At 45.0% G+C, this 25,964-nt stretch overlaps 1 protein-coding gene across 2 annotated transcripts in view; it reads left to right on the forward strand.

The window, feature by feature from the left end:
- The window catches only part of Ern1 (endoplasmic reticulum to nucleus signaling 1), a 103,261-nt gene that overhangs the window by 66,839 nt on the left and 10,458 nt on the right, over nucleotides 1-25,964 (forward strand). For both annotated transcript variants that reach the window (XM_052756995.1, XM_052756994.1), the window contains 13 exons: nucleotides 1,304-1,426; nucleotides 5,071-5,172; nucleotides 6,599-6,860; nucleotides 8,918-8,996; nucleotides 10,233-10,398; nucleotides 15,941-16,059; nucleotides 18,593-18,784; nucleotides 20,473-20,740; nucleotides 21,484-21,574; nucleotides 22,724-22,913; nucleotides 23,674-23,773; nucleotides 24,015-24,214; nucleotides 25,510-25,657. In XM_052756995.1, the coding sequence (XP_052612955.1) occupies nucleotides 1,304-1,426; nucleotides 5,071-5,172; nucleotides 6,599-6,860; nucleotides 8,918-8,996; nucleotides 10,233-10,398; nucleotides 15,941-16,059; nucleotides 18,593-18,784; nucleotides 20,473-20,740; nucleotides 21,484-21,574; nucleotides 22,724-22,913; nucleotides 23,674-23,773; nucleotides 24,015-24,214; nucleotides 25,510-25,657 (2,040 nt within the window). The remainder of the gene's footprint in view (nucleotides 1-1,303; nucleotides 1,427-5,070; nucleotides 5,173-6,598; nucleotides 6,861-8,917; nucleotides 8,997-10,232; nucleotides 10,399-15,940; nucleotides 16,060-18,592; nucleotides 18,785-20,472; nucleotides 20,741-21,483; nucleotides 21,575-22,723; nucleotides 22,914-23,673; nucleotides 23,774-24,014; nucleotides 24,215-25,509; nucleotides 25,658-25,964) is intronic.

The following is a 25,964-nucleotide window of genomic DNA, read 5'->3' on the forward strand; positions in this document are numbered from 1 at the left end:
ACAGGAAATGAGCAGCAAACCTTCCCTCTTCTGGGCCATGCCCTGGGTCCACATGACCATCTTCTGACTGTGTCATTGTTCTCTATTGGTCTTTGAGCAGTTCATCATCTGTGTCAACTTAGGATATTGTGTTTCCACCATCTTTGTGTCATGTCTTATGTGAGTTCACCGAGTATATTTATGAGCATTATAGTTCATCCATCCATCATAGCTATTGGTAGATTATACAGACTGCAGTGGTCCTTGAAGTAACCAGATGTATGTCACATAGATGGAAGGTATTAATGGTCATAGTTATTTGGATATAGTTTATTTTCTATATTCAGATCTTTTTAATTTTAAGACCTTATCGGTGAGACCGGTTAGGGTCCACATACAAGTTGTGCATGTGTGAAATCTGGTGTGTTACATACGTTACAGCTAAGTACAGCTTTAACAAAAATCTGGTATGCTGTGACCTTCTCTAGCATCTCTGTATTCTGCTCCCATGGGAACTTGAATGTAGGAAACATCTACTAAAGTAGGAAGACATAAATGTCCAGAGCTGTGGCTTACAGAATAGAAATGCACACATTACAGTTGACTGTGTTGGCCTTCAAATATACCATACCATCTATACTATAGACACATATGCTATATGTTTTCCTAAAAGTGTTTATGTGGCTGTGCTGTCTGCATGTTCGTATTTAATCAGCTGATCAAGGTGAGAGGTATAACCTGTGACCTGGGAATAGTTTACTGGCTAGAGACAAAGTTTGAAATAACTTTAGCCTCATTAGCATGAGGTTACAGCAACTCTGCTGACCAGTCACAGGTACTAGCTAATTATAGTTATGTGCTGCTTCACATGTGCACTAATTGGTAGGGTAGTTGAGGAATATGAATCATAGTTACCAGGGGAAGAACCCCTAGGTGTGCTTATATTTATATAGATCCTCATTCCTGGGAAAAGGACAGGCAAGATTTTTCGTATTTAAGATAGTTATTCAAAGCAGTAAAACCCAACTTGAAAGTTAAGAGAACTTTTTTCATACTATAATTAGATTATAAATTTTAGAGAATTTTTTGTGTTGGGTTTAGGTTATTAAATTAGTATGAGACTCAGTGACCCAAGGAGTTATTATGTTCACATTACCATTTATTTTGTCACTTCCAAAGCACTATAGAAACATCTCTAACATCCTAAGGATTTCAGGCCTGTTTCCCAGCACAGAGAGGATCTTGGATGGTTAGAACCGCTACCTTGGTGATGCTGTTTATTTCCATTTGGGATGTGTTAACAGTGTGTCCACTAACATTCCAGGTAAAAAGCAGGACATTTGGTATGTCATCGACCTCCTGACTGGAGAGAAGCAGCAGACTTTGTCATCAACCTTTGCAGACAGTCTCTGCCCATCAACCTCCCTGCTATATCTTGGACGGACAGGTAAGGAATGAGCCCTTGTTAAACCACCTGCCTGTTTCTAGAGTGGATGGACAAAGCTCCTCCACTGGCCTCTGTTACTGGATTTGTTCTCCAAAAAGTGGTCAGAGTTGCCCTCTCCAAGCAGCCAGATTTCTCAGACCCTTCAGACCCCAGGGAATGTAACCCACAGAGCCCCATCATGCAGCTGCTGTGTTTCCCTTCTTGACATGTTTTCAACTGGGTACTCTACCTACTGCTCTCGGAGTAGCAGTGGAGTGGTCTCTCTACCGGCTGGGTATGCCTGGTTTTGCCTGTCTGGCTCGTAAATGTCCGTCGTTCTTCCACAGCTCTGCTCAAAAGCTCCCTCCTCTGTGAAGCTGTTTTCCCAGCCTTCAAGCTCCCACCTTGTTCAGGAAGACTCCATTTTACTCTCTTGTTCTGGGGACACATGTAATAGTTGACAGGCCTGTTACAGCAGCCATCCTCCCCTGTAATAATCAAGTGTCCTTGTTTCTGCTGTTGGGACTTAAGATTTGTTCATTTTTCCATCAAGTAAAGCCTTACAGGGATTCCTAGCTTCACGCAGGTGTAAAAACTATGGGTCTCCAGTAGAATTGGGTAATGGAGGGAGTTTGGACATGCTCTGGCTTTAGATGGAATGTGTGTTCTTAGTCCGTAAAGCCTCTGTTTCCATTATCTATTGCCATGTAATAAGCCACCTAACCTAGTGTCTTAAAGTAATGGCCATTTATTGTTCCTAATTCTTTGACTAAGGAATTAGGAAGGGCTTCACACAGAAATCTTCTCTACTCTTCATGCAGGGATGACTCATGTCTGGAATCTTGGTTCAGCTCCGTTTAACTTCCCCCATACATCCATATGGAAAGCCTGCACTTCCTGACATGGTTCCTTCTTAGGCAAAAGTGGATGTTAGAATACCTCATAAGTTCTGAACTCAGAACTCTCACAGCCTTACTTCTGCTCCAGTCATTGGTCAAAGCAGGTCATTCATTAGGCAGGTCCAGATCCAAGGGTGAAGACAAAGACTCCGCTTCTTGATAGAAAAAGTGGCTTGCATATTACAGGAAAGAAGTGATGATGGGCCTCTGTTCAGGCATTCTTATAGAGCCTTCCCTCTGGCTACAGTAGTTTGAACTCTTCCACATACAAAATACATTCACCCACTCCCAAGATCCCCAAAATCCAATCATAACATTGGTCTCAAAACCCAGTGTCTTGGGATCTGTATTAGGCATGATGGCAGATGAGGATCTCTGATCTGGAGACCTGTGAATGAAAGAGACAAGTTTTCACTGAGCATGGTGGTGCACACCTGTAATCCCAACACGTGGGAGGTAAAGACAAGAGGATCAGGAATGCAATGCTAGCCTTGGCTGCATGTGAGTATAAGGCCAGCCCAAGCTGTATGAAACCCTATCTTAGCAAGCAGATGAGGGGGATAGGGGAGGAGGGGTTCTCTTCCTTGTCCCTTTCCCTTCGTCCACTTGGTGTACAGTGATGAGACGAGGTGGCTGTAATCAGCATTCATTCCCATTCAGAAAGAGAACAAAGGATAGAGGATGTGGCTGGGTGGGTGAATGATTGCCTAGCGTGAATAGGGTCCTGGGTTTAATTCTGAACACTGAGAGGGGAAAGCTAGCAAAAAAAAGGGAAGGATGCTTATCCTTAGTAATTCTGAAATCCAGCCAGGCTTTTGTTTTCAGGTTCTCCTACTCTGGGATACAGAAAACATTCCTTTCAGAGCCCAGTTCTACTCCTGGACATTGGTTCCCTACTGGGTTGTTCTCAGTGCCTCTTGGTTCTATCCTTTGAGAGAAATGCTTCCTTTTTCATCAGAAATGGCTAGTTTAGGGGCTGGAGAGATGGCTCAGCAGTTGAGAGCACTGGATGCCATGTGGTGGCTCACAACTGTAACTCCAGTCCTAAGGGACCAGATATCTTCTGTCCTGCACAGCACTACATGTATGTGATGCTCAGACATATAGTCAGGCACACAGGTACCTAAAAGAAAAAGAAATGGCTAGTTTTATAGCTTTCTCAATCTGGTTCTTATTGAAAGTAGGGAGTCTGGAGTCCAACCCCTTTTATTATCTGATTATTGTACTGATATTACTCCTTTAAAAACTTGGTAGGCTTCCCATGTGTCAAATTATAGTTAGTCCATTAGATAAAGGCCATACTACAAATGTCCACTTGAGACTGTGAGAGTGCCTTGGCCAAAATTCTTATGACTCCAGCTAGTAGAAGGGTCTCCAGGGTATCATCTTAAATCTTTCTGAAGTCTCTAAGACTGGTTTTCTAGACTCACCTGAGTTTGATTTTAATCATGACCTGGGACTTTTTCTCCCTGCTGGTAATTCTGAACTTCCCTTTTATTTATTTAATGTATTTGTTTCTTTCTTTGTTTGTTTATCTGGTGTTTGTTTTTTGAGACAGAGTTTCTCTGTGTAGCCTTGGCTGTCCCAGAACTCTTTTATAGATCAGGCTGGCCTCAAACTCAAAGAGATCCACCTGCCTGTGCCTCCCAAGTGCTAGGATTAAAGTTGTGAGCCACCACCCAGCCAGAACAATTTATTTATTTATTTGTTTGTTTGTTTGTTTGTTTGTTCATTCGTTCGTTTGTTCATTCATTCATTCATTCATTCATTCATTCATTCATTCATATCTGTCTGTCTGTCCGTCCGTCTGTCTGTCTGTCCGTCCGTCCGTCCATCCATCCACTTATTTTTCAGGACAGGGTTTCTCTGTATAATAGCCCTAGCTGCCCTGGAACTTGCTTTGTAGACCAGGCTGGCCTCAAACTCACTGAGATCCGATGCCTGCCTCTGCCTCCCAAGTGCTCTGAACTTTCTTTTCAGCCTTTTTTTTTTTTTTTTTTTTAAATAAATAAGAGTCTTTTCCCCGCCAGGCAGTGGTGGCACATGCCATTAATCCCAGCACTTGGGAGGCAGAATCAGACAGATCTCTGTGAATCTGAGGCCAGCCTAGTCTACAAATTGAGTTTCAGGACAGTCAGGGCTATACAGAGAAACCCTGTCTCAAAAAAACAAAAGAAGTCTTTTCCAGCTGGAGAGTCCATCCTGCTACCTTGAATCTCATTAGCTACATCCCTGAGTCCTGTGGGTACTTTTTGTGTCCTCCAGGTTACTGTAGCAGTAACTTACTAATTGTGTCTTCTATATAAGCTCATACCTGGCCTACACCTTTTCAGCTTCCCATAGTGACAAGTTTCCTCACTATCCTCTCAAGTTGTCTAACATTTCTCTTGTCACCCTTCCACCTTCCACCACCTGGTCCCAAAGTCAGTGCCAGGTTTTGGTTATGGTACCATCCCACTTCTAGGTACCCATTTCTAATATCACCTGTGTATTACTCTGTAATAAAGAACCCTAAAACTTAGTGGCTAAAAACAGCCATTGCACAGATAATGATTCTTTGAATTATGGGTTCCAGAGCACACCAAGGGTGACTTATCTCTGCCAGGTTCACTCTTGTGTTTGGAACCTCAGTCCTCCACATGGTCTTTCCCTTTCCACATGGATAGTCTTGGTGCAATTTAGTGAAAACTTTCTTGTTGTAACTATATAACACTTTAGTAGGTTCTGCAGCCCCTCCATGGTAACCGACTGGTCTGTATTCTCCAGAATACACCATCACCATGTATGACACCAAGACCCGAGAGCTCCGTTGGAATGCCACCTATTTTGACTATGCAGCCTCACTGCCCGAGGATGACGTGGAGTACAGTAAGTGTACCCAATGAAAGGACACTCACAAAGTTGGGCTGGCACCTTGCACATATAGAAATGATCTCTTCAGAAAGCAGAATTTTTTTTTTTTTTTTTAAGTAACCCATCATCACCAAGTTCTGGATTTTTCATAGGCTTGCGGTGGTGATGGCTTTAGCCAGAGAGAAGGGAAGGCACACATTTGAGTTCTGTGTATCACAGAAGGAATTTACTACCAGCCCATGGGCAATAGAATTAAACGTTAGCATGTGTCATCAATAACCCCATCAAGAAGGCCACTCTGGGAGGCTGTAGAGATGGCTCAGAGCTGCACTTGTTCCTCTTGCAGAGGACCCAAGTTCAGTTCCCAGCATATGGTGGCTCATAACTGCCTGTAACTCCAGTTCCAGAAGATTAAGTGCCTTCTTCTAGCCTCCATGGACACCAGACACACATGTAGTATACATAGATATATGGTACACATAAATACATTCATGCAGGTACTTACTTGTACTCATAAAATAAATAAATCTTAAAAATCTTGCCAGGCTGGGCATGGTGGCACATGTCTTTAGTCTCAACTCCAGGGAGGCAGAGGCAGGCAGACCTCTGAGTTTGAGGCTAGTCTGGTCTACATAGCGAGTTCCAGGAAAGCCAAGGATATAGAGAGAGACTGTCTCAAAAATAAAACAAAACAACAAAAATCTTGCTTAGCATATATAAGTCTCTAGGTCCAATCCCTAGTACCACAGTAAGAAAAAGAAGGTCACTTTTTTTTTTTGTTTGTTTTTCGAGACAGGGTTTCTCTGTGTAGCTTTGCGCCTTTCCTGGAACTCACTTGGTAGCCCAGGCTGGCCTCGAACTCACAGAGATCCGCCTGGCTCTGCCTCCCGAGTGCTGGGATTAAAGGCGTGCGCCACCACCGCCTGGCTAGAAGGTCACTTTTAAATGTGGTTCATACTCTAATTACTTCTCTAGTTTTAATATTCTACAACTCAGGTGATAGCTGTACAACCTAAATTTGTTATCTTAACACTGGTATCTGAAAGTCTGACTGTTCTTTCTGGCTCAGGCCCTCACATATTCTGTGTCTGAGTGGTTCTTTGTGGGGTCAGTTTGAGTCACAGGTCTTAAATGACTGCTATACAGTGTTAGCTTTGTAGGCGCCCACATTGGCTCCTTTCCCCTCAGCATTACTCTCACTTACTGGATAGAATAGTTTTTTAAAAAATGTCAAGAAGGTGGGAAACAAACCTATTTTACATTTATAAACCAGATATCTCTCAGTGTCTTGATACTGAAGAGCTCATTGGAAACCATTGAACTCTTGTGGCCTGAGAATATTCCAGAACTCTCCTCTTCAATGAAATGACTGCAGCTTGCCAGGAGAGTAGAGGATGTGGTTGCAAGGATGTGGTTGACATGCTTTGTTTCATCTTTACAGAGATGTCCCACTTTGTGTCCAATGGCGATGGACTGGTGGTGACTGTGGACAGTGAATCTGGGGATGTCTTGTGGATCCAAAACTATGCCTCTCCTGTGGTAGCCTTCTACGTCTGGCAGCGGGAGGGCCTGAGAAAGGTGATGCACATCAACGTCGCTGTGGAGACTCTACGCTACTTGACCTTCATGTCTGGGGAAGTGGGGCGCATCACCAAGTGGAAGTATCCGTTCCCCAAGGAGACAGAGGCCAAGAGCAAGCTGACGTGAGTTGGAGGAGTTGGGACAGATCAGGCAGCAAAGGACAGCCATAACCCTGGCATCCTGGGACTGCTGCAGTGTAATTTACCCTATACTGGAGGAGGTCAAGGGGTGGGCAGACATCTCTGAAGTCATGCAGATCATCAAGAGTTAACACTGACTTGTGTTTGATCCTGGCTCAGTGGTGCACGCCTTTAATCCCAGCAAGGAGGCAGAGACAGGTGGGTCTCTGAGTTTGATGCCAACCTGGTCTGCAGAGGGAGTTCCAGGACATCTAGGGCTACATACAGAGAAACCTTGTCTCAAAAAACAAAAAAAATACCCCCAAAACAAAAAAAACAAACATTAGGAACCTCAGAATGTGAATCATGGGGTACTCCTTTATGCTTCAAACTTTGTCTGTCTGTCTCTGTATCTCTCTCTCTCTCTCTTTCTTTTCTCTGAGTCTATTATGTTTGTGGGCTTTTGAGAGAAAGTTCCAACATGTAACCCAGGCTGCCCTCAAACTTATTAACCTTTCTACCTCAGCCTCCCAAGTGATAGTATTACTGGTGTGTACCTACCTGGACTTCTTTTTTTTTTCTTTTCCTGACTTTTTTGTTGTTTGTTTTGTTTTTTAATTAATTTATTTTTATTTCATGTGCAGTGGTGGAACTGGAATTACAGGCATGGGTGATGGGAATTGAACCCAGGTCCTCTCGAAGAGCAGTCAGTACTCTTAACCACTGAGCTATCTCCCCAGCTCCCTATCTGGACTTCTTGAACATGAACTATAAAATATGAGTGGGAGACTGTAGTGTAGAAGACTGTATGTTTAAATTTTTTGTTGTACATCATTCTTATTTTAAAAATAAGGAAAAAAAAGGGGGCTGGAGAGATGGCTCAGCAGTTAAGAGCATTGGCAGCCCTTCCAGAGGTCCTAAGTTCAATTCCCAGCTACCATATGGTGGCTCTCAACCATCTATAAGGGGATCTGATGCCCTCTTGTGGCATATAGTTAGTTGTACATGCAGATAGAGCACCATATACATAAAATAAATAAATCTTTTAAAAAAATGTTAAAAAGAAAGCCATTGTTTAAAAAAAATTGAGGCTAAAGAAGTGTTACAGTGTATGTGACTGAGACTCAGCAGGCTTGTAGTCTTCATTCCCACCTGATTAAAGCCTGTCAGTCACTCAACAGACTAGCCTCCCCTCCTACACTATAGACTCGTGGGGAAGTTCAGAGATGATCCTATATGTGCAAGTGTTCTCTACAGTGAAGCACACTGAGGTGGAAGGTATTTGATGAGAGAAGTGGGATGATTTCACAGATGATGGATCCACCCAGGCTCCTGACAGTAGCAATCCTAAGGATCTGTAGGTACAGCCCCACTGCTTTCATGTTGATGTCTGCGGTAGAATGCCTGAGCAGATTACCAGGAAATACCACTCAGTTTGGATTGGAGTTTCCGTTCTTTCTCTTTTTCCGTTTTCTCTTGTTTGTTGTCTTTATCTGAGACAGGGTCTCGGGAGCCGAGGCTGGCCCTAAACATACAGTGTGCACTGGGATCACAGAGTGCAACTCTCTCCTGCCTTATGCACCTTGTGCATCCCTTTTGCTCTGAGCGTCTGGAATGGAGCAGTCGCCTGTTCCCCTGCTGAACCCTTGGTATCCTCAGAAAGCTCACAGCAGCATGGTGATGCTGAAGGTGGTAGTTCTGACAAGGTGCTGGCTCAGGGTCACCTGAGAAACTGGCAGTGGGTACTGAGTATTCAGTCTCCTGCTGGCCATCCACACAGCCCTTTCCTCAGGCTGTACTGGACTCAGTGTAGTCTAGCCCTGGCGTTGCACGGGAGCAAAGTGAGGCTTGCCATTCTGTAGGTGACAGGTGAAGCTGGGCCTGAAGTCCTACTGTCCTGTTACCCTACAGTACCTCTGCCACCTTGCTAGTTTCTGTGGCAACTGCATGGTCCACATGGGGGCTGATACTTGAGTCTATAATTCTGATCTCCTAGAAGCCACACTTTGTGAGGTTTGGACATGACATGATTGTAGAATGCATGTTTCTGTTTTTTCCAGGCCTACCCTGTATGTTGGGAAGTATTCCACCAGCCTCTATGCCTCTCCCTCAATGGTGCACGAGGGGGTTGCTGTAGTGGTGAGTCAACATTGAGTTACATGTGAACATCTGGTTAAGAAGAGGAAATGAGCCGGGGGTGGGCGTGGAGGGTGGTGCGCACCTTTATTCCCAGCGCTCAGGAGGCAGAGGCAGCAGAGCTCTGAGTTCAAGGCCAGCCTGGTCTACAGAGTGAGTTCAGGACAGCCAGGACTATACAGAGAAACCCTGTCTCAAAAAACAAACAAGTAAACAAAAACAAGTTGGGGGAGGAGTTTCTGCACATCCACATTCTGCTTTGAAAGCAAGATAGTTGACAGAAACAGCTCCCGAAAGCCAGGAAACACTGCTATACCCCATGGCTTTGTGCTCAGGTCTAAACTCTCCAGGCTCTCTTCAAGGTAGTCCTACTCTGTCTTTCTACCACTCTGCTGGTTTTGGAGAGTTATATGGTCCAGACCAACACATCTCCACAATCCCCAAACTTCCCTGTTCTTCCTTCTCAGCCTCTGTTGCTGGTCCCTCGATTCCTCTTCCCTGCTCAGTCTCTTCCATCCTTTGTGACCTCTCCATGCCTCCCCAGGCTAGTAGCCTGCTTTGAGCTCTCATTGAGTGTCTGGGACATTACACTCCTGGCCACTTATCCTGATCTTCTAGTGTCTGGGCTGGTTGTACATTGTCTGTCTGGTGAGTTGGTTGGCTACTGTAACAGTGGGGCCATTCCTGCCTTTCTGTCAGCTCATCAGTGTCTGGTTTATTCTACATTGGCAATTGCATCATTTGTGACTAGTACATATCCCCTCATTTTCTTCCATATAGATTCTCATAGAGTTTCATATAATTTCTGATAGTAGCTTCTTGGAGTTCTCTCTCTCTCTCTCTCTCTCTCTCTCTCTCTCTATATATATATATATATATATATATATATATATATATATATATATATATTCTTTCTGGTTCTCAGTACCCAAACATAAGAATCTGAAAAGGGCCAGACATGAGATTACATGCCTGTAATCCCAACACTTGTGAGATGGAGACAGGAGGATCTGGAGTTCAAGTATAGCCTGGGCTGCTTGAGTCCCATGTCAAACAAAACTCTGCAAAGGTGTCAATGGAGCACTGTTGTAACCTGAGGGAGGAGCTTCTCTTGCCTGGTCCAGGGGCCTTTGTGTCTGCTTTGATGATTGAGCCAGAGCCACAACAGTCCCTTTTAGTGGTAGTGGATGAGGGCATGTGCTGCAGGACCTTCCAGCTCACCGCATCCCATCTCCTCAGCCCCGAGGCAGTACTCTTCCTTTGCTGGAAGGTCCCCAGACAGATGGCGTCACCATTGGAGACAAAGGAGAGTGTGTGATCACCCCCAGCACAGACCTCAAGTTTGACCCTGGACTCAAACGGAAGAGCAAGCTGAACTACTTGAGGAATTACTGGCTTCTCATAGGTAAGAGCTGCTCTTTGCTGGGTGACATGCTGCCTCCTGGTGGGCAAGAGCCAGCTCTGCTGGTTTACTGCTGCCCTTCATTCTGATGCCTTGTGTGTCCTGCCCTTTTCAAGATGCCTTAGGTCTGGGAATATTTTTACTTCCAAGGAGTTCCAGAGTTCCAGCTTACCTTATCAGGTCTCAAAATTAGTTTCTCTAATGCTCCAAGATTCAATACTTGGTATAATTTTCAGGCCTAGAATGTCTGCTCCCTGTTCCTCAGTGACCATGTGAGGTAGGTACTCTTGTTATTTCCACTCTATAACTAAGAACACCAAGGCTGTTCATATGGAATATGAATGGATGTGGGTAAGAGGCTGGACAGGACAAGTTTGAAGACCCATGATGATTGACAGTTGTGAAGTAAAAGGCAAAAGATTCATGCAATCTGAAGAGAAACCAGAATCAACAACAGCCATGAAGAATCTGGGCTGTTCTTGGGCCATCACAGAATAATCCTAGGGGAGTTTCTTTTTCTCGGTCTGTTTTTTTCATATTATTGTGAGACAGAATCTCACTGTTTCTCAGGCTACCCTCAAATGGTTTAGCCTCTGTAAGTGCTGGGTTTATAGGTATGCACCATCATGCCTGACTTCTTTACTTCCTTTCATACTGTTTTCCCCTTGCTGAGGAGGAAAGCAAGGTCTTAAGCGTGCTGAACTTAGTTTGGCTCTGGGCTACATTCTGGCCCTTTTTTTCTTCTTCCCATTGTTTCTGCCATCACTAATGGCCCTGAGGTTGAATTAGAGGCCTTGTTGCAAAGATAAAGAGGTCGAGATGACACCCCAAAGCGGCCAGTATCACAAACAAAGGCAGAAGTGAGGGGGACTGTGTCTGGCAAGTATTCCAAGTATTAGAGCAGGATAGTTTTCTTAAATCATATCTTTCCTACCTGTGCTCCCCCTCCTGTGCCAACAATACACACCAACTGTGATGACCCAGCCTAAATGATGATGAGAGCTGGGGTGAGTCCCAGCAGGCTAGAGTAGGTGTGGTAGCTAGGAGAATGTGGGCCTGGGAAGCAGCGGCACCTGCCAGACAGAGGGTCAGGACGGAATGTGAGTCCTCAGGAGCTGCTGAGTTGTGCTTGAGCTCTAATGACTCCGTTTGCACGTCTCCTGGAAGACCCTGCTCTTTGTTCCTTTTGATTCTTTATAGCTGTCTTTATATTATTATTATTATTATTATTAATTTATTTATTTTATTAACCAAATAGGGGAAGAAAATAACATAAAAATTCTTTCCTTTCTTTACAGAAGTAGTTTGGGAAAGCATGCGTGAATGGACCCATGTTGAAGGGAGGGAGAAGCTAGTTGAGCCGAGGTCATTAAAATTACCGCCGGGCAGTGGTGGCGCACGCCTTTAATCCCAGCACTCGGGAGGCAGAGCCAGGCGGATCTCTGTGAGTTCGAGGCCAGCCTGGACTACCAAGCGAGTTCCAGGAAAAGGCGCAAAGCTACACAGAGAAACCCTGTCTCAAAAAACAAAAAAAAAATAAAAAATAAAAAATAAAAAAAATTACAAGCTACTCAGTTTTATATACCAATTAAGGATCCGTAAACTACCTGGCAGTGGTTAAGAAGTGACACAGAGGAAATGTGTATGGGAGGGCTAAAGACTGTACAAGAGAATTCTCCACGACAGACTTGCAAACTGAGGTCCCTTTAAAGCCCCTTCAAATTGTCAGAGTAGGATGACAAGAAGCCTGATAAAGTTCCAAGAGGTGACTAAGTAAGGATCTCACAGTTCTGAGGTCCCCTTTGAGGAACTCAATAGCTGATCAGCTTAAAATAAGCCAATGGGAAAATGTAACAATCTTCTCATAGACCAGGGCTTCAAGCTTTGCCTGTTAATGTCAAGATGTAGCCTTTGGTTCTAAGATAGTCTACCTGACATTCATCTTGAAGATAAAATGGATCTAATTAAACCAAAAGGTGTGGTCTGTTGTTGCTTTGTTTCCCACCCCAGCAGTGACCTCGACCTGGTGTTCAGCATCACCTTAGTGCTTTATCAAAGAGGCATGAACTGCCATTGGAGACCCAGAGCAGGAGTTCCAGACAGAAGCTGGCCCTGTGCCTTTTGCTTCAGAGTCTGGACCTGTTTACTCAAAGACAAGTTTACAAAGACTGGGTACTATTTATATAAAAATGTTGAAGAACCTTGTGATAGGTTTGCAAAATGGTTAGTTCTGAGTGCATATCAGGGTATTACTAACACCCTTCTTCAGCAGGAGCCTGTTATGAAGATTTCAGTGACTTCTCTAGCTGTCTATTGGGAGTGGGTCTTACAGACATGTAAGACTCTGAACAGTAGGACGGGGCCTACCATCAGGGGATAGGTAGATTGAGTACTGTAATACGGGGTGGCCTGTGGAAGGACAACCTCATTTCTCTTGGCAGGTGATCTCTTGTTGGTTGGCCTCGATGACCTATGGTTACCCACATTCAGATTCCTGTGTCCACCACCAAGTCTGACTCAAAGTTCTGACATAGGCAGTCACATGTGGGGAAACCCTCTTGTAGAGCAGAGCATGCCTCAGCATGCCATGGTAGACAAGAAAAACTTTGGGATGGTTCAGAACAAAAGTACGTTTCCTTAAAGAACCATGTCATGCTGTAGCTAGAGAAAACCTGAAAAGATTGAGGTCAGATGAGGGGATTAAAGAGGGACTTTCCAGATTGAGAAATGCAAGCTCTGTCTAGTTCCTGTCAAGTTTTGCCTTGGTACACATGGCAGATAGTCTAATAGGTTTTGGACAGTATTGGAGAGATCACAGAGTGGGGGTTGAGGAAGTGAGTCAGTGGACAAAGTGCTTACTATGTGAGTGTGAGGATATGAACCCATGTAAAAAGCCAGGTCTAGGGCTGGAGAGATGGCTCAGAGGTTAAAAGCACTGACTGCTCTTCCAGAGGTCCTGAGTTCAATTCCCAGCAACCACATGGTGGCTCACAACCATCTGTAATGAGATCTGGTGCCCTCTTCTGGACTGCTGTCATACATGCTGTATACATAATAAATAAATAAATCTTTAAAAAAAAAAAAAAGCCAGGTCTAGATAAAGCATCTAAAAAACAGACAGGCGGATCCTGAAACTTACTAGCCAGCCAACCTAGTTGAAGCATAAAGCTCCAGTTTCAGTGAGAGACCCTGTCTTTTAAAAATAAATAAATAAATAAATAATAGCAAGGTAGAGAAGCAGTTGAGGAAGATATCTCATGTAGCATGAATCTTAGAGGGTCTTATTAATAAAATCAAACCTGAGCCAGGTATTGGGGTGAACACTGGATGGTCAGAGGACAGAACAAGCCACAGCTAACCTCACCTGGCCAACTTCTCAGCTGATCTTGTTTCCTCAGAATGGAAGCCTCTGTGTCCTCATATCCGAATGGCTCTCAGCTGAACTGTGCTGCTAGAAGCCTGAATGCTTAACCAGCCAAATGCTTAACCAGCCAAATGCTTCTAGTTTCTGGTCCTCATGCCTTATATATCTTTCTGCCTTCTACCATCACTCCCTGGGATTAAAGGCTTGCTTTCTGGGATTAAAGGCGTGAGTCAGCCAGGCGGTGGTAGCACACGCCTTTAATCCTAGCATTCCAGAGGCAGAAATCCATGTGTTCAAGGATACAGCCAAGCATAGTGACTCACGCCTTTTTTTTTGTTTTTACAAGACAGGGTTTCTCTGTGTAGCTTTGTGTCTTTCCTGGAACTCATTCTGTAGACCAGGCTGGCCTCGAACTCACAAAGATCCACCTGCCTCTGCCTCGAGTGCCTAACTAAGTATCTAGTGGTTTTTCTGTTCTCTGACCCCAGATAAGTTTATTAGGGTACACAATATTTTGGGGAACACAGTACCACCACAATCTCATGTTGACCTATGGTCTACACACACAACCACAAAAAAGAAAAAAAAAAAAGATTATAGAATGAAAAGCCTGAGTCAAGCTAAGAGCTCATCCCAGTGAGAGAAGAGAAAGGAGGGGCTTTTCCCAGTTCCAGTGGAACATGGAACCAGTTCATGTTCAAGGTAAACGGATTCTCATGCCCTGGGGTATGAATCTCCAGCTCCTTATTTTAGCTGCTCTGTTTCTTTTATTGCACACACTATATTTGGAATGGAGGTGTGCTGACTGCCAGGCAGTCATGAGATGGTATGTACAGAACAGTGAGCAGATGAGTGAGCATCTCCGCAGCCATCCTCCTGTCCATCCAGCACCCACGTCCTCTCGTCCTCTCGTCCTCTCGTCCTCTCGTCCTCTCGTCCCCTCACAGTTGCTCACCGTTGCTTTAGGTGGAAGCTCAGGTGTAGCTCAGAGGAGGAGTAGAACTCTGCCTGAGCAACTGAAGTGTGCAGAAGGGAGCTTGTAGACTGATGCTACTAGAAAAAGCAGTGACAGACTTCTTGAAGGTTGAATGAAGCATCATACTGGTTCCTGAGTTGAACACATGCACCACACAAGCCTTGCTTACAACATGCCCCCAACATCCTGATACCTTCCACGACAAGGTCATAAGTTTGTTTGTTTTTTCAGAACAAGCAGAATACTGGGCTGGAGAGGTGGCTCAGTGGTTAAGAGCTTATATTGCTCTTGCCAAGGACCCAAGTTTGGTTCCTAGCACCCAGGTCAAGTGGCTCACAACCACCTGTAATTCCTGATCCAGGGGGGATCTGTCACCTGTCCTTGGGCACTACACATACCCACACACATGCATGTAATTAACAATAAAAATAAATCTTTATAAAAAAGAAGCAGAAAACTGGGCAGTGGTGTGACACACACCTTTAATCCCAGCGCTCCGGGAGTCAGAGACAAGTGGGTCTCTGAGTTTGAGGCCAGGTCTATGGAGAGAGTTCCAGGACAGACAGGGCTACAGAGAAACCCTGTCTCAGAAAAAACAGAAAAACAAACAAAAAAAGAAGCTGAAGACTGTATTTTGTATTCTGCCATCAACTAATAAAACTTTGAGACAGAGTCTCTCAGTGGTCTGAATTCACTGATTAGGTTAGGTTAGCTAGCCAGCAAGCTCCAGGAGTCAACCTGTCTCCATCTCCCTATTGGATTACAAACACATCACCAACTTTACTTGAGTTCTGGGGATCAAACTTGAGTATTCATGCTTTCACAAGCACCTTACTGACTGAACTGTCCCTCCAGTCATAAAATTTCTGTTGGTGTCGGGGGGTGGTTTTTGTTTGTTTGTGTTTGATTATGAAGCTCTGGCTGGCTTGGAACTCATTGTGTGGACCAAGCTGGTCTTAAACTCACAGAGATCCACTACCTCTGCCTCCTAAGTGCCGGAATTACAGGGGTGTGCTACTACACCTGTAAAATTTCTGTTTCCAGGCCAGTTCTCTAGTAGCTGCCTTTCCCTTTCTCACTGTGTAGATACGGGATGCATTGTAGGAAAGTCCCCCTCAGCACATAGACACTGTTGCTGAAATTTGGTGTTGAGAACTACCACTGCCTGGGAACTGTTCTCATTAAAGCTTTCTTTCCTCTTGTAGGACACCACGAAACTCCTCTGTCTGCATCTACCAAGATGCTGGAGAGATTCCCCAACAACCTGCCCAAACATCGGGAAAATGTGATTCCTGCTGATTCGGAAAAAAGGAGCTTTGAGGAAGTGAGTGAGAAGTGAACTGCTGGCGCTAGATGGCACGTCTTGTCCTGAGCCTGAGAGGAGAGGGTGGAAAGGGCCTCTGAGCAGAAGCTGGGAGCTTCAGTTGAAAGTCCCTAAGCACTCAACTTTATTAATTCTCCTCCATCTCCTCCGCTGGTACTTTCTACTGGCTGTTCCTGTTCAGATATCGCAGGGTTGGGAGACTTTTTTCCTGGTCTGCATGGCCAGCAAAGGGGACTTGGAGGTTTGTGAAGGCCTTGGTGAACTAGCTATTCAGTCTTGGGACTCGTGCAGCTCCGCTAAGTGGGGAGGGGTGATGGAGAAGTGGTCCAGACTGGGGGAGGGTTTGAAGAAGGAGAGCTACTGATGTGGGCCATCTGTAGTCTAACAAATCACTTGAGAGACTTAGTTTTTATTTATTGGTTTGTTTGTTTGTTTGCATTTTTCAAGACAGATCTCATTACCTAGTACTCCTGGAGCTACAGGTGGTTGTAAGATGCTTGATGTGGGTGCTGGGAACCAAACTCAGATTCTCTGCAACAGTAGTATATGAATTTAACCACTGACCATCTCTCTAGCCCCACAACTGTCTTATTAAGCACTCTTGAGCAATCAATATCTAAAGAAGTATTGTCCCTTGTCACATGCTCAGCACACATTTCTCAGCCACCTGCTACACACTGAACAAGCCATACTCTTCATACACCGTAGACATGAACAGAGAGGTGTGTACCTGGATAGACTCAGACAGCAACTGGAGGGGAGAGAAGGCGTCAAAGGCTGATGACTTGCAGAAGAGTGCAGTGATATAAGCATGTGGAGAACCCGGTGTGCAAGGCCAGGAAGCTGTGTGTTAGCTTTCTTGGACAAACAGGGAGCACTAGCTGTACACTGAGTACAGATCAATGGTTTTTCTAAACTATTCCAGGAAATCTCTAGATTCTGAGCAACTTGAAGGGAAGCTACATGCTTATCTGAATTAATTTGAAGCTTCTAAATAAGCATTTCTTTTTTGTTTTGTTTTTTGAGGCAGAGTTTCTTTGTGTAGCCCTGGCTATCCTGGAACTAACTCTGTAGACCAGGCTGGCCTCAAACTCACAGAGATCCACCTGCTTCCTGGGTGCTGGGATTAAAGGTGTATGCCATCACTGCCTAGCTAGCATTTCTTTAATAAAGTCATCTGATACTTTTCCCTAACTTTGGAAAAATAATAGAATTCTTGAATAAATTATTTTAATTTAGGAGTTCCTTAAAATTTAAAAACAACCTAAGTAAGTGGTTTTATTGCTTTGTTAGCTATACTAGGTACATGCCTACACATATACACACATATGTAAGCCTTCCTGTTTTTTGGGTGGGGGGTTTCAGTATAGGGGTGTGCGTTAAGTATAAGGAGGCCAGAAGACGTTGGGTGCCTTACTCTATCACTCACTACCGTATTCCCTTGAGGCAGTCCCTTACTGAATCTGGAGCTAAACTGGTGACCAGCAAGCTCCAGTGATCTTCCTGTCTCACTTCACCCCACTGACAGGCTTACAGGGCACATACTGCGACATCTGCTTTTTATGTGGGTTCTTGGGATTTGAACTCAGATCTTCATACTTATATAGCCTTGCTTTATTTTTGTGGTTTGATCTGTTTGTTTGTTTGTTTGTTTGTTTGTAGTGTTAGGATTAAACCCAGGACTTTCTGCATGCCCCAGTTGGCTTTATTTTTCAATGTGAAAAGGTATCAAATTGATGACCAACTTTTCACTAGGTTTTTTTCTGCAGTTGATTTAGGTGATTTTACAGTTTTCCTTAAATAACAAATCTACTATCAAAAGAGTAGTATATTTATCATTGAAATTTTTATTGAAATTTATCATTGAAAATTTTAAAAGAATGTCAGGGTCTAAAGGTATTTCCAAATATATTATTATGATACCTCTGTGTGAACAATGACAGCATCACTGTAGAATTGTATGGTTTCGCAAAGCAACTACTTAGAAAGAAGCAACAGTTATCTGGTCCATCAGACTTTTGATGAACTAGAAAAAAATTTTCAGTATATTCCTACATTTTTTTTTTTTTTTTTTTTTTTGATTTTTCGAGACAGGGTTTCTCTGTGTAGCTCTGCGCCTTTCCTGGAACTCGCTTTGGAGACCAGGCTGGCCTCGAACTCACAGAGATCCGCCTGACTCTGCCTCCCGAGTGCTGGGATTAAAGGCGTGCGCCACCACTGCCCGGCTATTCCTACATTTTATTTATTTATTTATTTATTTATTTATTTATTTATTTATTTATTTATTTATTTATTTTTGGTTTTTCGAGACAGGGTTTCTCTGTGTAGCTTTGCGCCTTTCCTGGGACTCACTTGGTAGCCCAGGCTGGCCTCGAACTCACAGAGATCCGCCTGGCTCTGCCTCCCGAGTGCTGGGATTAAAGGCGTGCGCCACCACCGCCCGGCTATTCCTACATTTTAAATAGACATGGCTTCTCTTGAGTGCTGCCTTTATCTATAAAACTAGACATTTAGCAAATCTCTTCCATACAAGGTTATCAACCTGGTTGGCCAGACTTCAGAAAATACACCAACCACCGTGTCTCAGGATGTGGAAGAGAAGCTGGTTCATGCCCCCGCCAAGCCTGAGGCCCCCGTGGACTCCATGCTCAAGGACATGGCTACTATTACCCTGAGCACCTTCCTGCTGGTTGGATGGGTGGCCTTCATCATCACTTACCCCCTGGTAAGGCTTCACCCTTCCCATTGCCTCTGTGTTCTGGTAGCTCTCTGTCAGTCACTAGGTATCAGTGGGGGCCACACAAAAGTAGCCAACATGTTTCATATTTCAAAGTCAACATTTGAGCCAGGAATGGTGTTGCACTCCTTTAGTTATAGCACTTGGAAGTTTGAGGAACTGCATAGCAAGTTCAAAACCGGCCAAGGCTATATAGTGAGACCCTGTCTCAAAAAAAAAAAAAGGAGGAGGAGCAGGGGCAGGGGGAAGGAAAAAAGAGAAATATTTGCTTATCTTCAAAAACATCATTAGAGATACTAGCTTCTCATAAAAGGACAGTTTTGTAACTAAATCTTAGTGTTTTTCAAGGAAGGTCTATAAAAACTAATGTATAACCCTGCCTAAGATCATTTTAAACAGTTAATTGTATCTTGTTTTTTTAAAAGGAAGAATAGCAGATGAAAATCTGCTCCCTTACACTACCTATGAGATCAACTAATGTGTAAAAGATGGTGTGGTTAGTCCTTTCGTTTCCTAGTTGCAGATAAATCAACAAAAATGATGATGTATTTGAGTAGTAAGACCATAGTACCCCAGCAAATTGTTCAAGACTCTAGTGTTGTCTCCTCAGAACACCAGCGCATGGCAACTCACATCTCTATCAAATAGGGAAGACAGAGATTTTGTGTGCTTTGTTTTCTGGGGACAAAGTTAAAAAAAAAATTATTTTATTTATTTATCCTATGAGGTCATTATTATTTATTCTTTGTCCACAGAAGAAGAAACTAGACTCAGGGAGGCTACATGCCTTCCTGGGGTACTAAGCTAATAGGCAGCACACCCAGAACTTTGACCCTGGGTTCAAAAAGATCTAAAAAACTCCCCTCTAGTCCACCTCCCATGCATAAGCGAGAATAATTGTAGCCAACTGATACATGATGGAGCAAAGCTTCCAGAGGATTGGAGAAGAGGGTGCTGTGTGGCAGCATGATGGAACCAGGTCCTTGGCCAGGCACCATGATTCTGCCCCACAGTGCCTCATTCTGGACCCAGCATCCAGCCTGCCTTCTATATTTCAGGCTACCCTGCTCCAACCTCTATTCAGGCACAGCCATTGTGGACCAGGGCTTGCCCCCCTTCTCACCATACCCCCATGCACCTCTAACCATTCTTCCCATTTGGCTTCACTTGTACAATAACTCCCTGGTTTTCTTACAAGTCACTGATTTCTAAGACTAAGTGGAAACTTCTCCACTTGGCTTAGCCCTCTCTGGTGCAGGTTCCCTTCAGATGCTCCTTCTGGTGGCCACTTAATCTCACCAGCACTGTCCAGAGGTAGACTATGGGCCCTACCAAAGAGTAAAATTACTGAATCAGCCGGGCGGTGGTGGCGCACGCCTTTAATCCCAGCACTCGGGAGGCAGAGCCAGGCGGATCTCTGTGAGTTTGAGGCCAGCCTGGTCTCCAAAGCGAGTTCCAGGAAAGGCGCAAAGCTACACAGAGAAACCCTGTCTCGAAAAACCAAAAAAAAAAAAAAAAAAAAAAAAAAATTACTGAATCAACTCTGTCTCACTGTGGCTTCTCTCTGACCTTGTGCCTTAGGCTTCAAATAAAGTCTCCCTGCCCCTTTGGCCACAGGGAATTCCTGTGGCTTGTTTCCCATCTACACTAGCCTGGATGTGGGTTTCTCTCCACAGAGCATGCATCAGCAGCGCCAGCTCCAGCACCAACAGTTCCAGAAGGAACTGGAGAAGATCCAGCTCCTGCAGCAGCAGCAGCTGCCATTCCACCCACATGGAGACCTTACTCAGGACCCTGAGTTCCTGGATTCATCTGGCCTCTTCTCAGAGAGCTCAGGCACCAACAGCTCCAGCCCGTCTCCCAGAGCCTCCAACCACTCACTTCACTCCAGCAGCTCTGCCTCCAAGACTGGTGCCAACCCCTCCCTGGAGCAGGATGATGAGGGTAAAGACAGTTCCATTGTGTCTTTGAGCATCACCTGGAACGCAGAACACCATGTCATTTCTGAGGGCTCACCTTATTCTCCCCTGGCTTCCTCCATCTAAGGTCTCTGGATAGGGGACTTCTGCCCCATTCATGGTATCTTCTGTTTGAGGGCCACCTTCTTCCATCTTTCCTCTACAGGGCTATGAACTGCTGTGAACCAGAGGGAAGTTTCCCATCTGGCCTAAGTGAATTCCTAAGACCAGCCAAGTTCAAAAGTGAAGCAGTGACCCACTTTCCTCTTGGGGAGTGGGCCAATGGTCAGGGCCCATATTCTGGGAGGATTGCCACACAGATTGTGAAGGGGCCTTAGAGGCCCTAGTTCTAAACAATCTTTTTATTTTACCTGTCCCACTACACTGGGATGTTTTGGATATTGATCTTTGAGGTAGACTTTTTATCATTTTTGTTCACCATTAACTAAATATGAAACTCTACTGAGAATCCTTTTCTTTGGAAAAGCTTAATACTGGGAGATAATGTAAGAGCAGAAACAGAATGTAGGAATAGGGGGCAAAATGCTGGGGAGGAGGCAGTGGCCCCAGGCATAAGTGAGCAGTGGGTCTAGGTAGCTCTTGCCACCCAGGAATCTAGGGATATAGGACCTCCTAAACCCCAGGTCTTACTCAGGAATCAGGAAGCTTCAAAGCTCTTCAGGTGATATCTGTTTAAAATGACCTCTTCTTTTTCCTCCTTTGTTCCAGATGAGGAAACCAGAATGGTGATTGTTGGGAAGATTTCATTCTGCCCCAAGGATGTCCTGGGCCATGGAGCTGAGGGCACAATTGTATACAAGTGAGTGGTGTCACCCAGTTCCCCAACTATGTGAGTGCTTAGAGGGTTGATGTTTTAAGTGCCAGGCTCCTGGGGCATAGCAGGGTCAAAGTGATGACCAAGGCGGATGAACCTTGCCTCCAGTGAGATCCCACAGTGTCTTAGAGTTTCTGTTGCTGTGATAAAATACCATGACCAAAGCACCTTGGGAGGAAGGGGCTTATTTTACTTACACTTCCACATCACAGTGCATTGAAGGAAGTCAGGATAGGAACTCAAGGCAGGATCTGAAGTAGAAGCCATGGAAGAGTGCTGCTTACTGGCCTGCTCCTCATGGCTTGCTCAGCCTGCCTTTTGTATACCCAAGGACCACCTGCCCAGGGGTGATACCATTGACAAGGGGCTGGGCCTTCCCACATCAATCACCAATTCAGAAAATGCACTACAGAATTGCTTACAGGCAAATCTTATGAAGACATTTTCTCAGTTGAGTCTCTCTCTTCTTAAATGACTCTAGTTTGTGTCAAATTGACTTAAAGCTAGTCAGGCCACCCAGTAAAAGAGATGTAGTCACTATAGGTTGCTGGTGGTTGGCCAAGGCCTCTGGGCCTTGAAACTGAGTATTAAGATCAAACCATGTGAGTCTATTTAATGGGTACAGAATTTATTAAGATATAAATTGAGCAAATACGCTCACAAATACAGAACGGAGTAGGCAGCTGAGGTCGTCCTCTGATCTGACTGGAGAGTGACTCCCCCTCATAGGCAGCAGTGAGAAGGGACCTGTGACCCTTCTCCCTTTTCTTCCCCACCTCCCTGAGACAAGGTTTCTCTATGTAGCTTTGGAGCCTGTCCTGGATCTCACTCTGTAGACCAGGCTGGCCTCAAACTCACAGAGATCTGCCTAGCTCTGGCTCCTGAGTGCTGGGACTAAAGGCGTGTGCCACCACCGCCAGGCCTCCCTTTCTCTTTAAGCGGTCATGGTCTCCTACAACGGCAAGAAGCTCCGCCTTCTTTTGGCCGTATAGCCTGAGGTCATGGGCAGAGCAAATACCACTACAGCTGAGGTGGCTGATCCTGGAATAAGGAGCATTTGGTACCTTACAGGGCTGATCTCATGTCTACAGCCCAACGTGCACTAACCAAACTCAGCTACTTCTTGTTCTACAGAGGCATGTTTGACAACCGTGATGTGGCCGTGAAGAGGATCCTCCCTGAGTGTTTTAGCTTTGCAGACCGTGAGGTCCAACTGCTTCGAGAATCAGATGAGCATCCGAACGTGATCCGCTACTTTTGCACAGAGAAGGACCGGCAGTTCCAGTACATTGCCATTGAATTATGTGCAGCCACCCTACAAGAGGTGGGTCTGGCTGGCTTTCCAGTGCCTGGGGTCAGGGACAGCCTTGCCACAGCTACTGCAGCCTCTTCTCCCCCCAACTGGGATGTGTTCAGGAAGTAACTATTTACTGTCTTTAAACTTTGCTTTATTAACTTTATTGAAGTTACAGTACAGCAACTTCTGCTCATCTTAAATGTTTGGTGTGTGTGTGTGTATCTCCATATTTCATATATATACAGAATATATATTCTATATATATCCACTTAACCACCAATCACAAACACAGAGCATTTTTATCACTGTAGTCTTTGTGGAGTGGTCCACTCAGCATTCCTGGCCATTTGGGTTGCAGTTGGCATGTCCCTTGCTCCCTCTTTTCTAGGGAACCTAGTAGGTTCTTCTCACCTCTGGTCATGGCTGGTATAGGCATGGAGGTTGCTGGCTGATAGCTCCAGGCAGTCAGAGCATCCCACAAACTCCTTTCGCTCCATATTCAGACTCACCCAGAACATTTCAGTATCGTTGGAGTTCTCCTGTAGTCTTGCCTATCCCAGGAAATGAACCTGAGTCTTCTGCCTTATTATCTTGCTCATTGTAAATTAATAAACTGGAGCTTTATGTGTTTATGTGTTTAAGTCAGTCTATGACTTCAGGAGGACTGTTGGAAAATATGAGTTGGACTAAGAATGTGGTCAGTAAAGTGGGATTTAAAGAAACGATATTATAGGCCAAGAAGTCCTGAAGGTTATGTGCTGTGACCTTGCCATTGTGTCTCTTACAGTATGTGGAGCAGAAGGACTTTGCCCACCTTGGCCTAGAGCCCATCACCTTGCTTCAGCAGACCACCTCAGGCCTGGCACACCTACACTCTCTCAACATAGGTAAGAGGATCCATGCTAAAGGCCCAGGTGGGGGCAGCTAGCTGGCCTTCATAGGAGAAAGGAGTGTGTAAGTGGTTTCTTGACAGGTTGTATAGGAATTTAAGGGGGAACCTTAGGTAACTGAAAACTAAACATTTCAAAGATGACAGCAGGTATTTAGGAGTCTGAAAGGACCCACAACCCCTTGTAGGAAACTGGTCACTCATAGTAAGCTTTGAATGAATTTGAAGTTCTCTCCTAGTTCACAGAGACCTGAAACCCCACAACATTCTCCTCTCCATGCCCAACGCACATGGCAGAATCAAGGCCATGATCTCTGACTTTGGCCTCTGCAAGAAGCTGGCAGTGGGCAGGCACAGTTTCAGCCGCCGTTCGGGGGTACCTGGTACTGAAGGCTGGATTGCCCCAGAGATGTTGAGTGAGGACTGCAAGGAGAATCCTGTAAGTACTGGCCTATTCGTTTTCAAAGTTGGAGGGCCCAGGCACACGTGGTTCCAGAATGACACCCCTTTAACAGAGAACTTCTCTGTGAACTTCCCATGTTGTTTCCTGTTCTGTAGATACATAAGAAAGACAGAGATGGCCAGGCAGTGGTGGCACAGGCCTTTAATCCCAGCACTCGGGAGGCAAAGGCAGGCAGATCTCTGTGAGTTCAAGGCCAGCCTGGTCTACAGAGCGAGTTCCAGGACAGCCAGGACTGTTTCATAGAGAAACCTTGTCTCTAAAAACCAAAAAAAAAAAAAAGACAGATGTAAATAGTTGTCTCTTCCCCTTTTTCCTTTGGGAACCTGGAGAGTTCAGACTTACCTAAGATGAGCAAACTTCTAATTTTCATTTGTTTAAGTTTGTTTTGTTTCCCTAGACTTTTGTTTTTAGAAATTGTAGTCATCCAGAAAATTGAAAGAATGTTAGGACCTATGTGCTTCCTTCCGGTCACTGTCTGTCCATAATGTGGGTTTGCTCTGTCTCCCCGTGGCTCCCCGTGGCTCCCTGTGGCTCCCCGTGGCTCCCCGTGGCTCCCCGTGGTGGCTCCCCGTGGCTAGACCGTCTGCATACAGGAAGCCCTTCAGCCTGTGCTGCAGCACTTGTCTCTAAGGCAGTCCTTCCCCACTGTCTCATTGGCACACCTCTACAGTCAGCACTCTTCCCATCCTGGTTCCTCACACACCCATGCTCATCCCCCAGCCAGCCCACAAGTCCTTCACAGCTAGTTTTGTGTTCCAGGACTCCACTGAGTGCTGATTTGGACTGTATCTCTAAATCCCCAGCACCTCCCTCCCTGTTCTGTTCTCTATGCTTATTCTTGAGAAGTTCTTGAGTGTCCCGTTGTAAGCTACTCTGCTTGTTTCTTCATGGCTGTGCTTCCCAGCTCTCTGTGTTCCTTACATTTCCTGTAAGCTAGAAGTGGAGTCTAGAGGCTTGATTAGATTCAAGGGAAATGTTTCAGGCAAGAATAGATCACAAGTCAAGGAGGAATGTGATGTTGGACTGTGCCCTGACCAGTAATGCTAACTTGGGGCACCTGGCAGAGCCAGCATCCCAGGCTGTTAGCCCCCAAGCTCATGACCTTGACATCAGTCAGGACGCTAGGGAGTCCCTACAGTGTCCCTTGCTGCTCTGGGCAGTTCATATTCATCAGCCACTTATCAGATCCCTTTCAGGAGGGGCTGAAGTGAAGTCAGGGCTGTGAGTAAAGTGATGGCTGTCTGAGGCCTCCCACTCTGCATTTCTTTCAGACCTACACAGTGGACATCTTCTCTGCAGGCTGTGTTTTTTACTATGTCATCTCTGAGGGCAACCATCCCTTTGGCAAGTCCTTGCAGCGGCAAGCCAACATCCTCCTGGGCGCCTGCAGCCTTGACTGCTTCCACTCAGACAGGCATGGTGAGCAGGTGGTCTGGGTGGTAACACCTTCCACTGTACTGCCCATTGGGCCTTAGGAAATGCTGAAACATACAGAGTTGCTTATTCATTATAGAAAAACACATTAGCATAAGACCCATATTTCCATTATATAGGGATGGATATCTGCTCTCAGTGCCTTTGTATGTATTATTCTAATTGCTTATCTAGATATGTATACTTACTTTTAACAAAATGGCTCCAGGAGTGGTGGCACACACCTTCACATGGGAGACAGAGGCAGGAGGATCCCTATAAATCCAGGCCCAGCCTGATCTACATAATGAGT

The sequence above is a fragment of the Peromyscus californicus genome, unplaced genomic scaffold (genome assembly GCF_007827085.1).
Source record: "Peromyscus californicus insignis strain IS unplaced genomic scaffold, ASM782708v3 Scaffold_3__1_contigs__length_106647218, whole genome shotgun sequence".
NCBI lineage: Eukaryota > Metazoa > Chordata > Mammalia > Rodentia > Cricetidae > Peromyscus > Peromyscus californicus.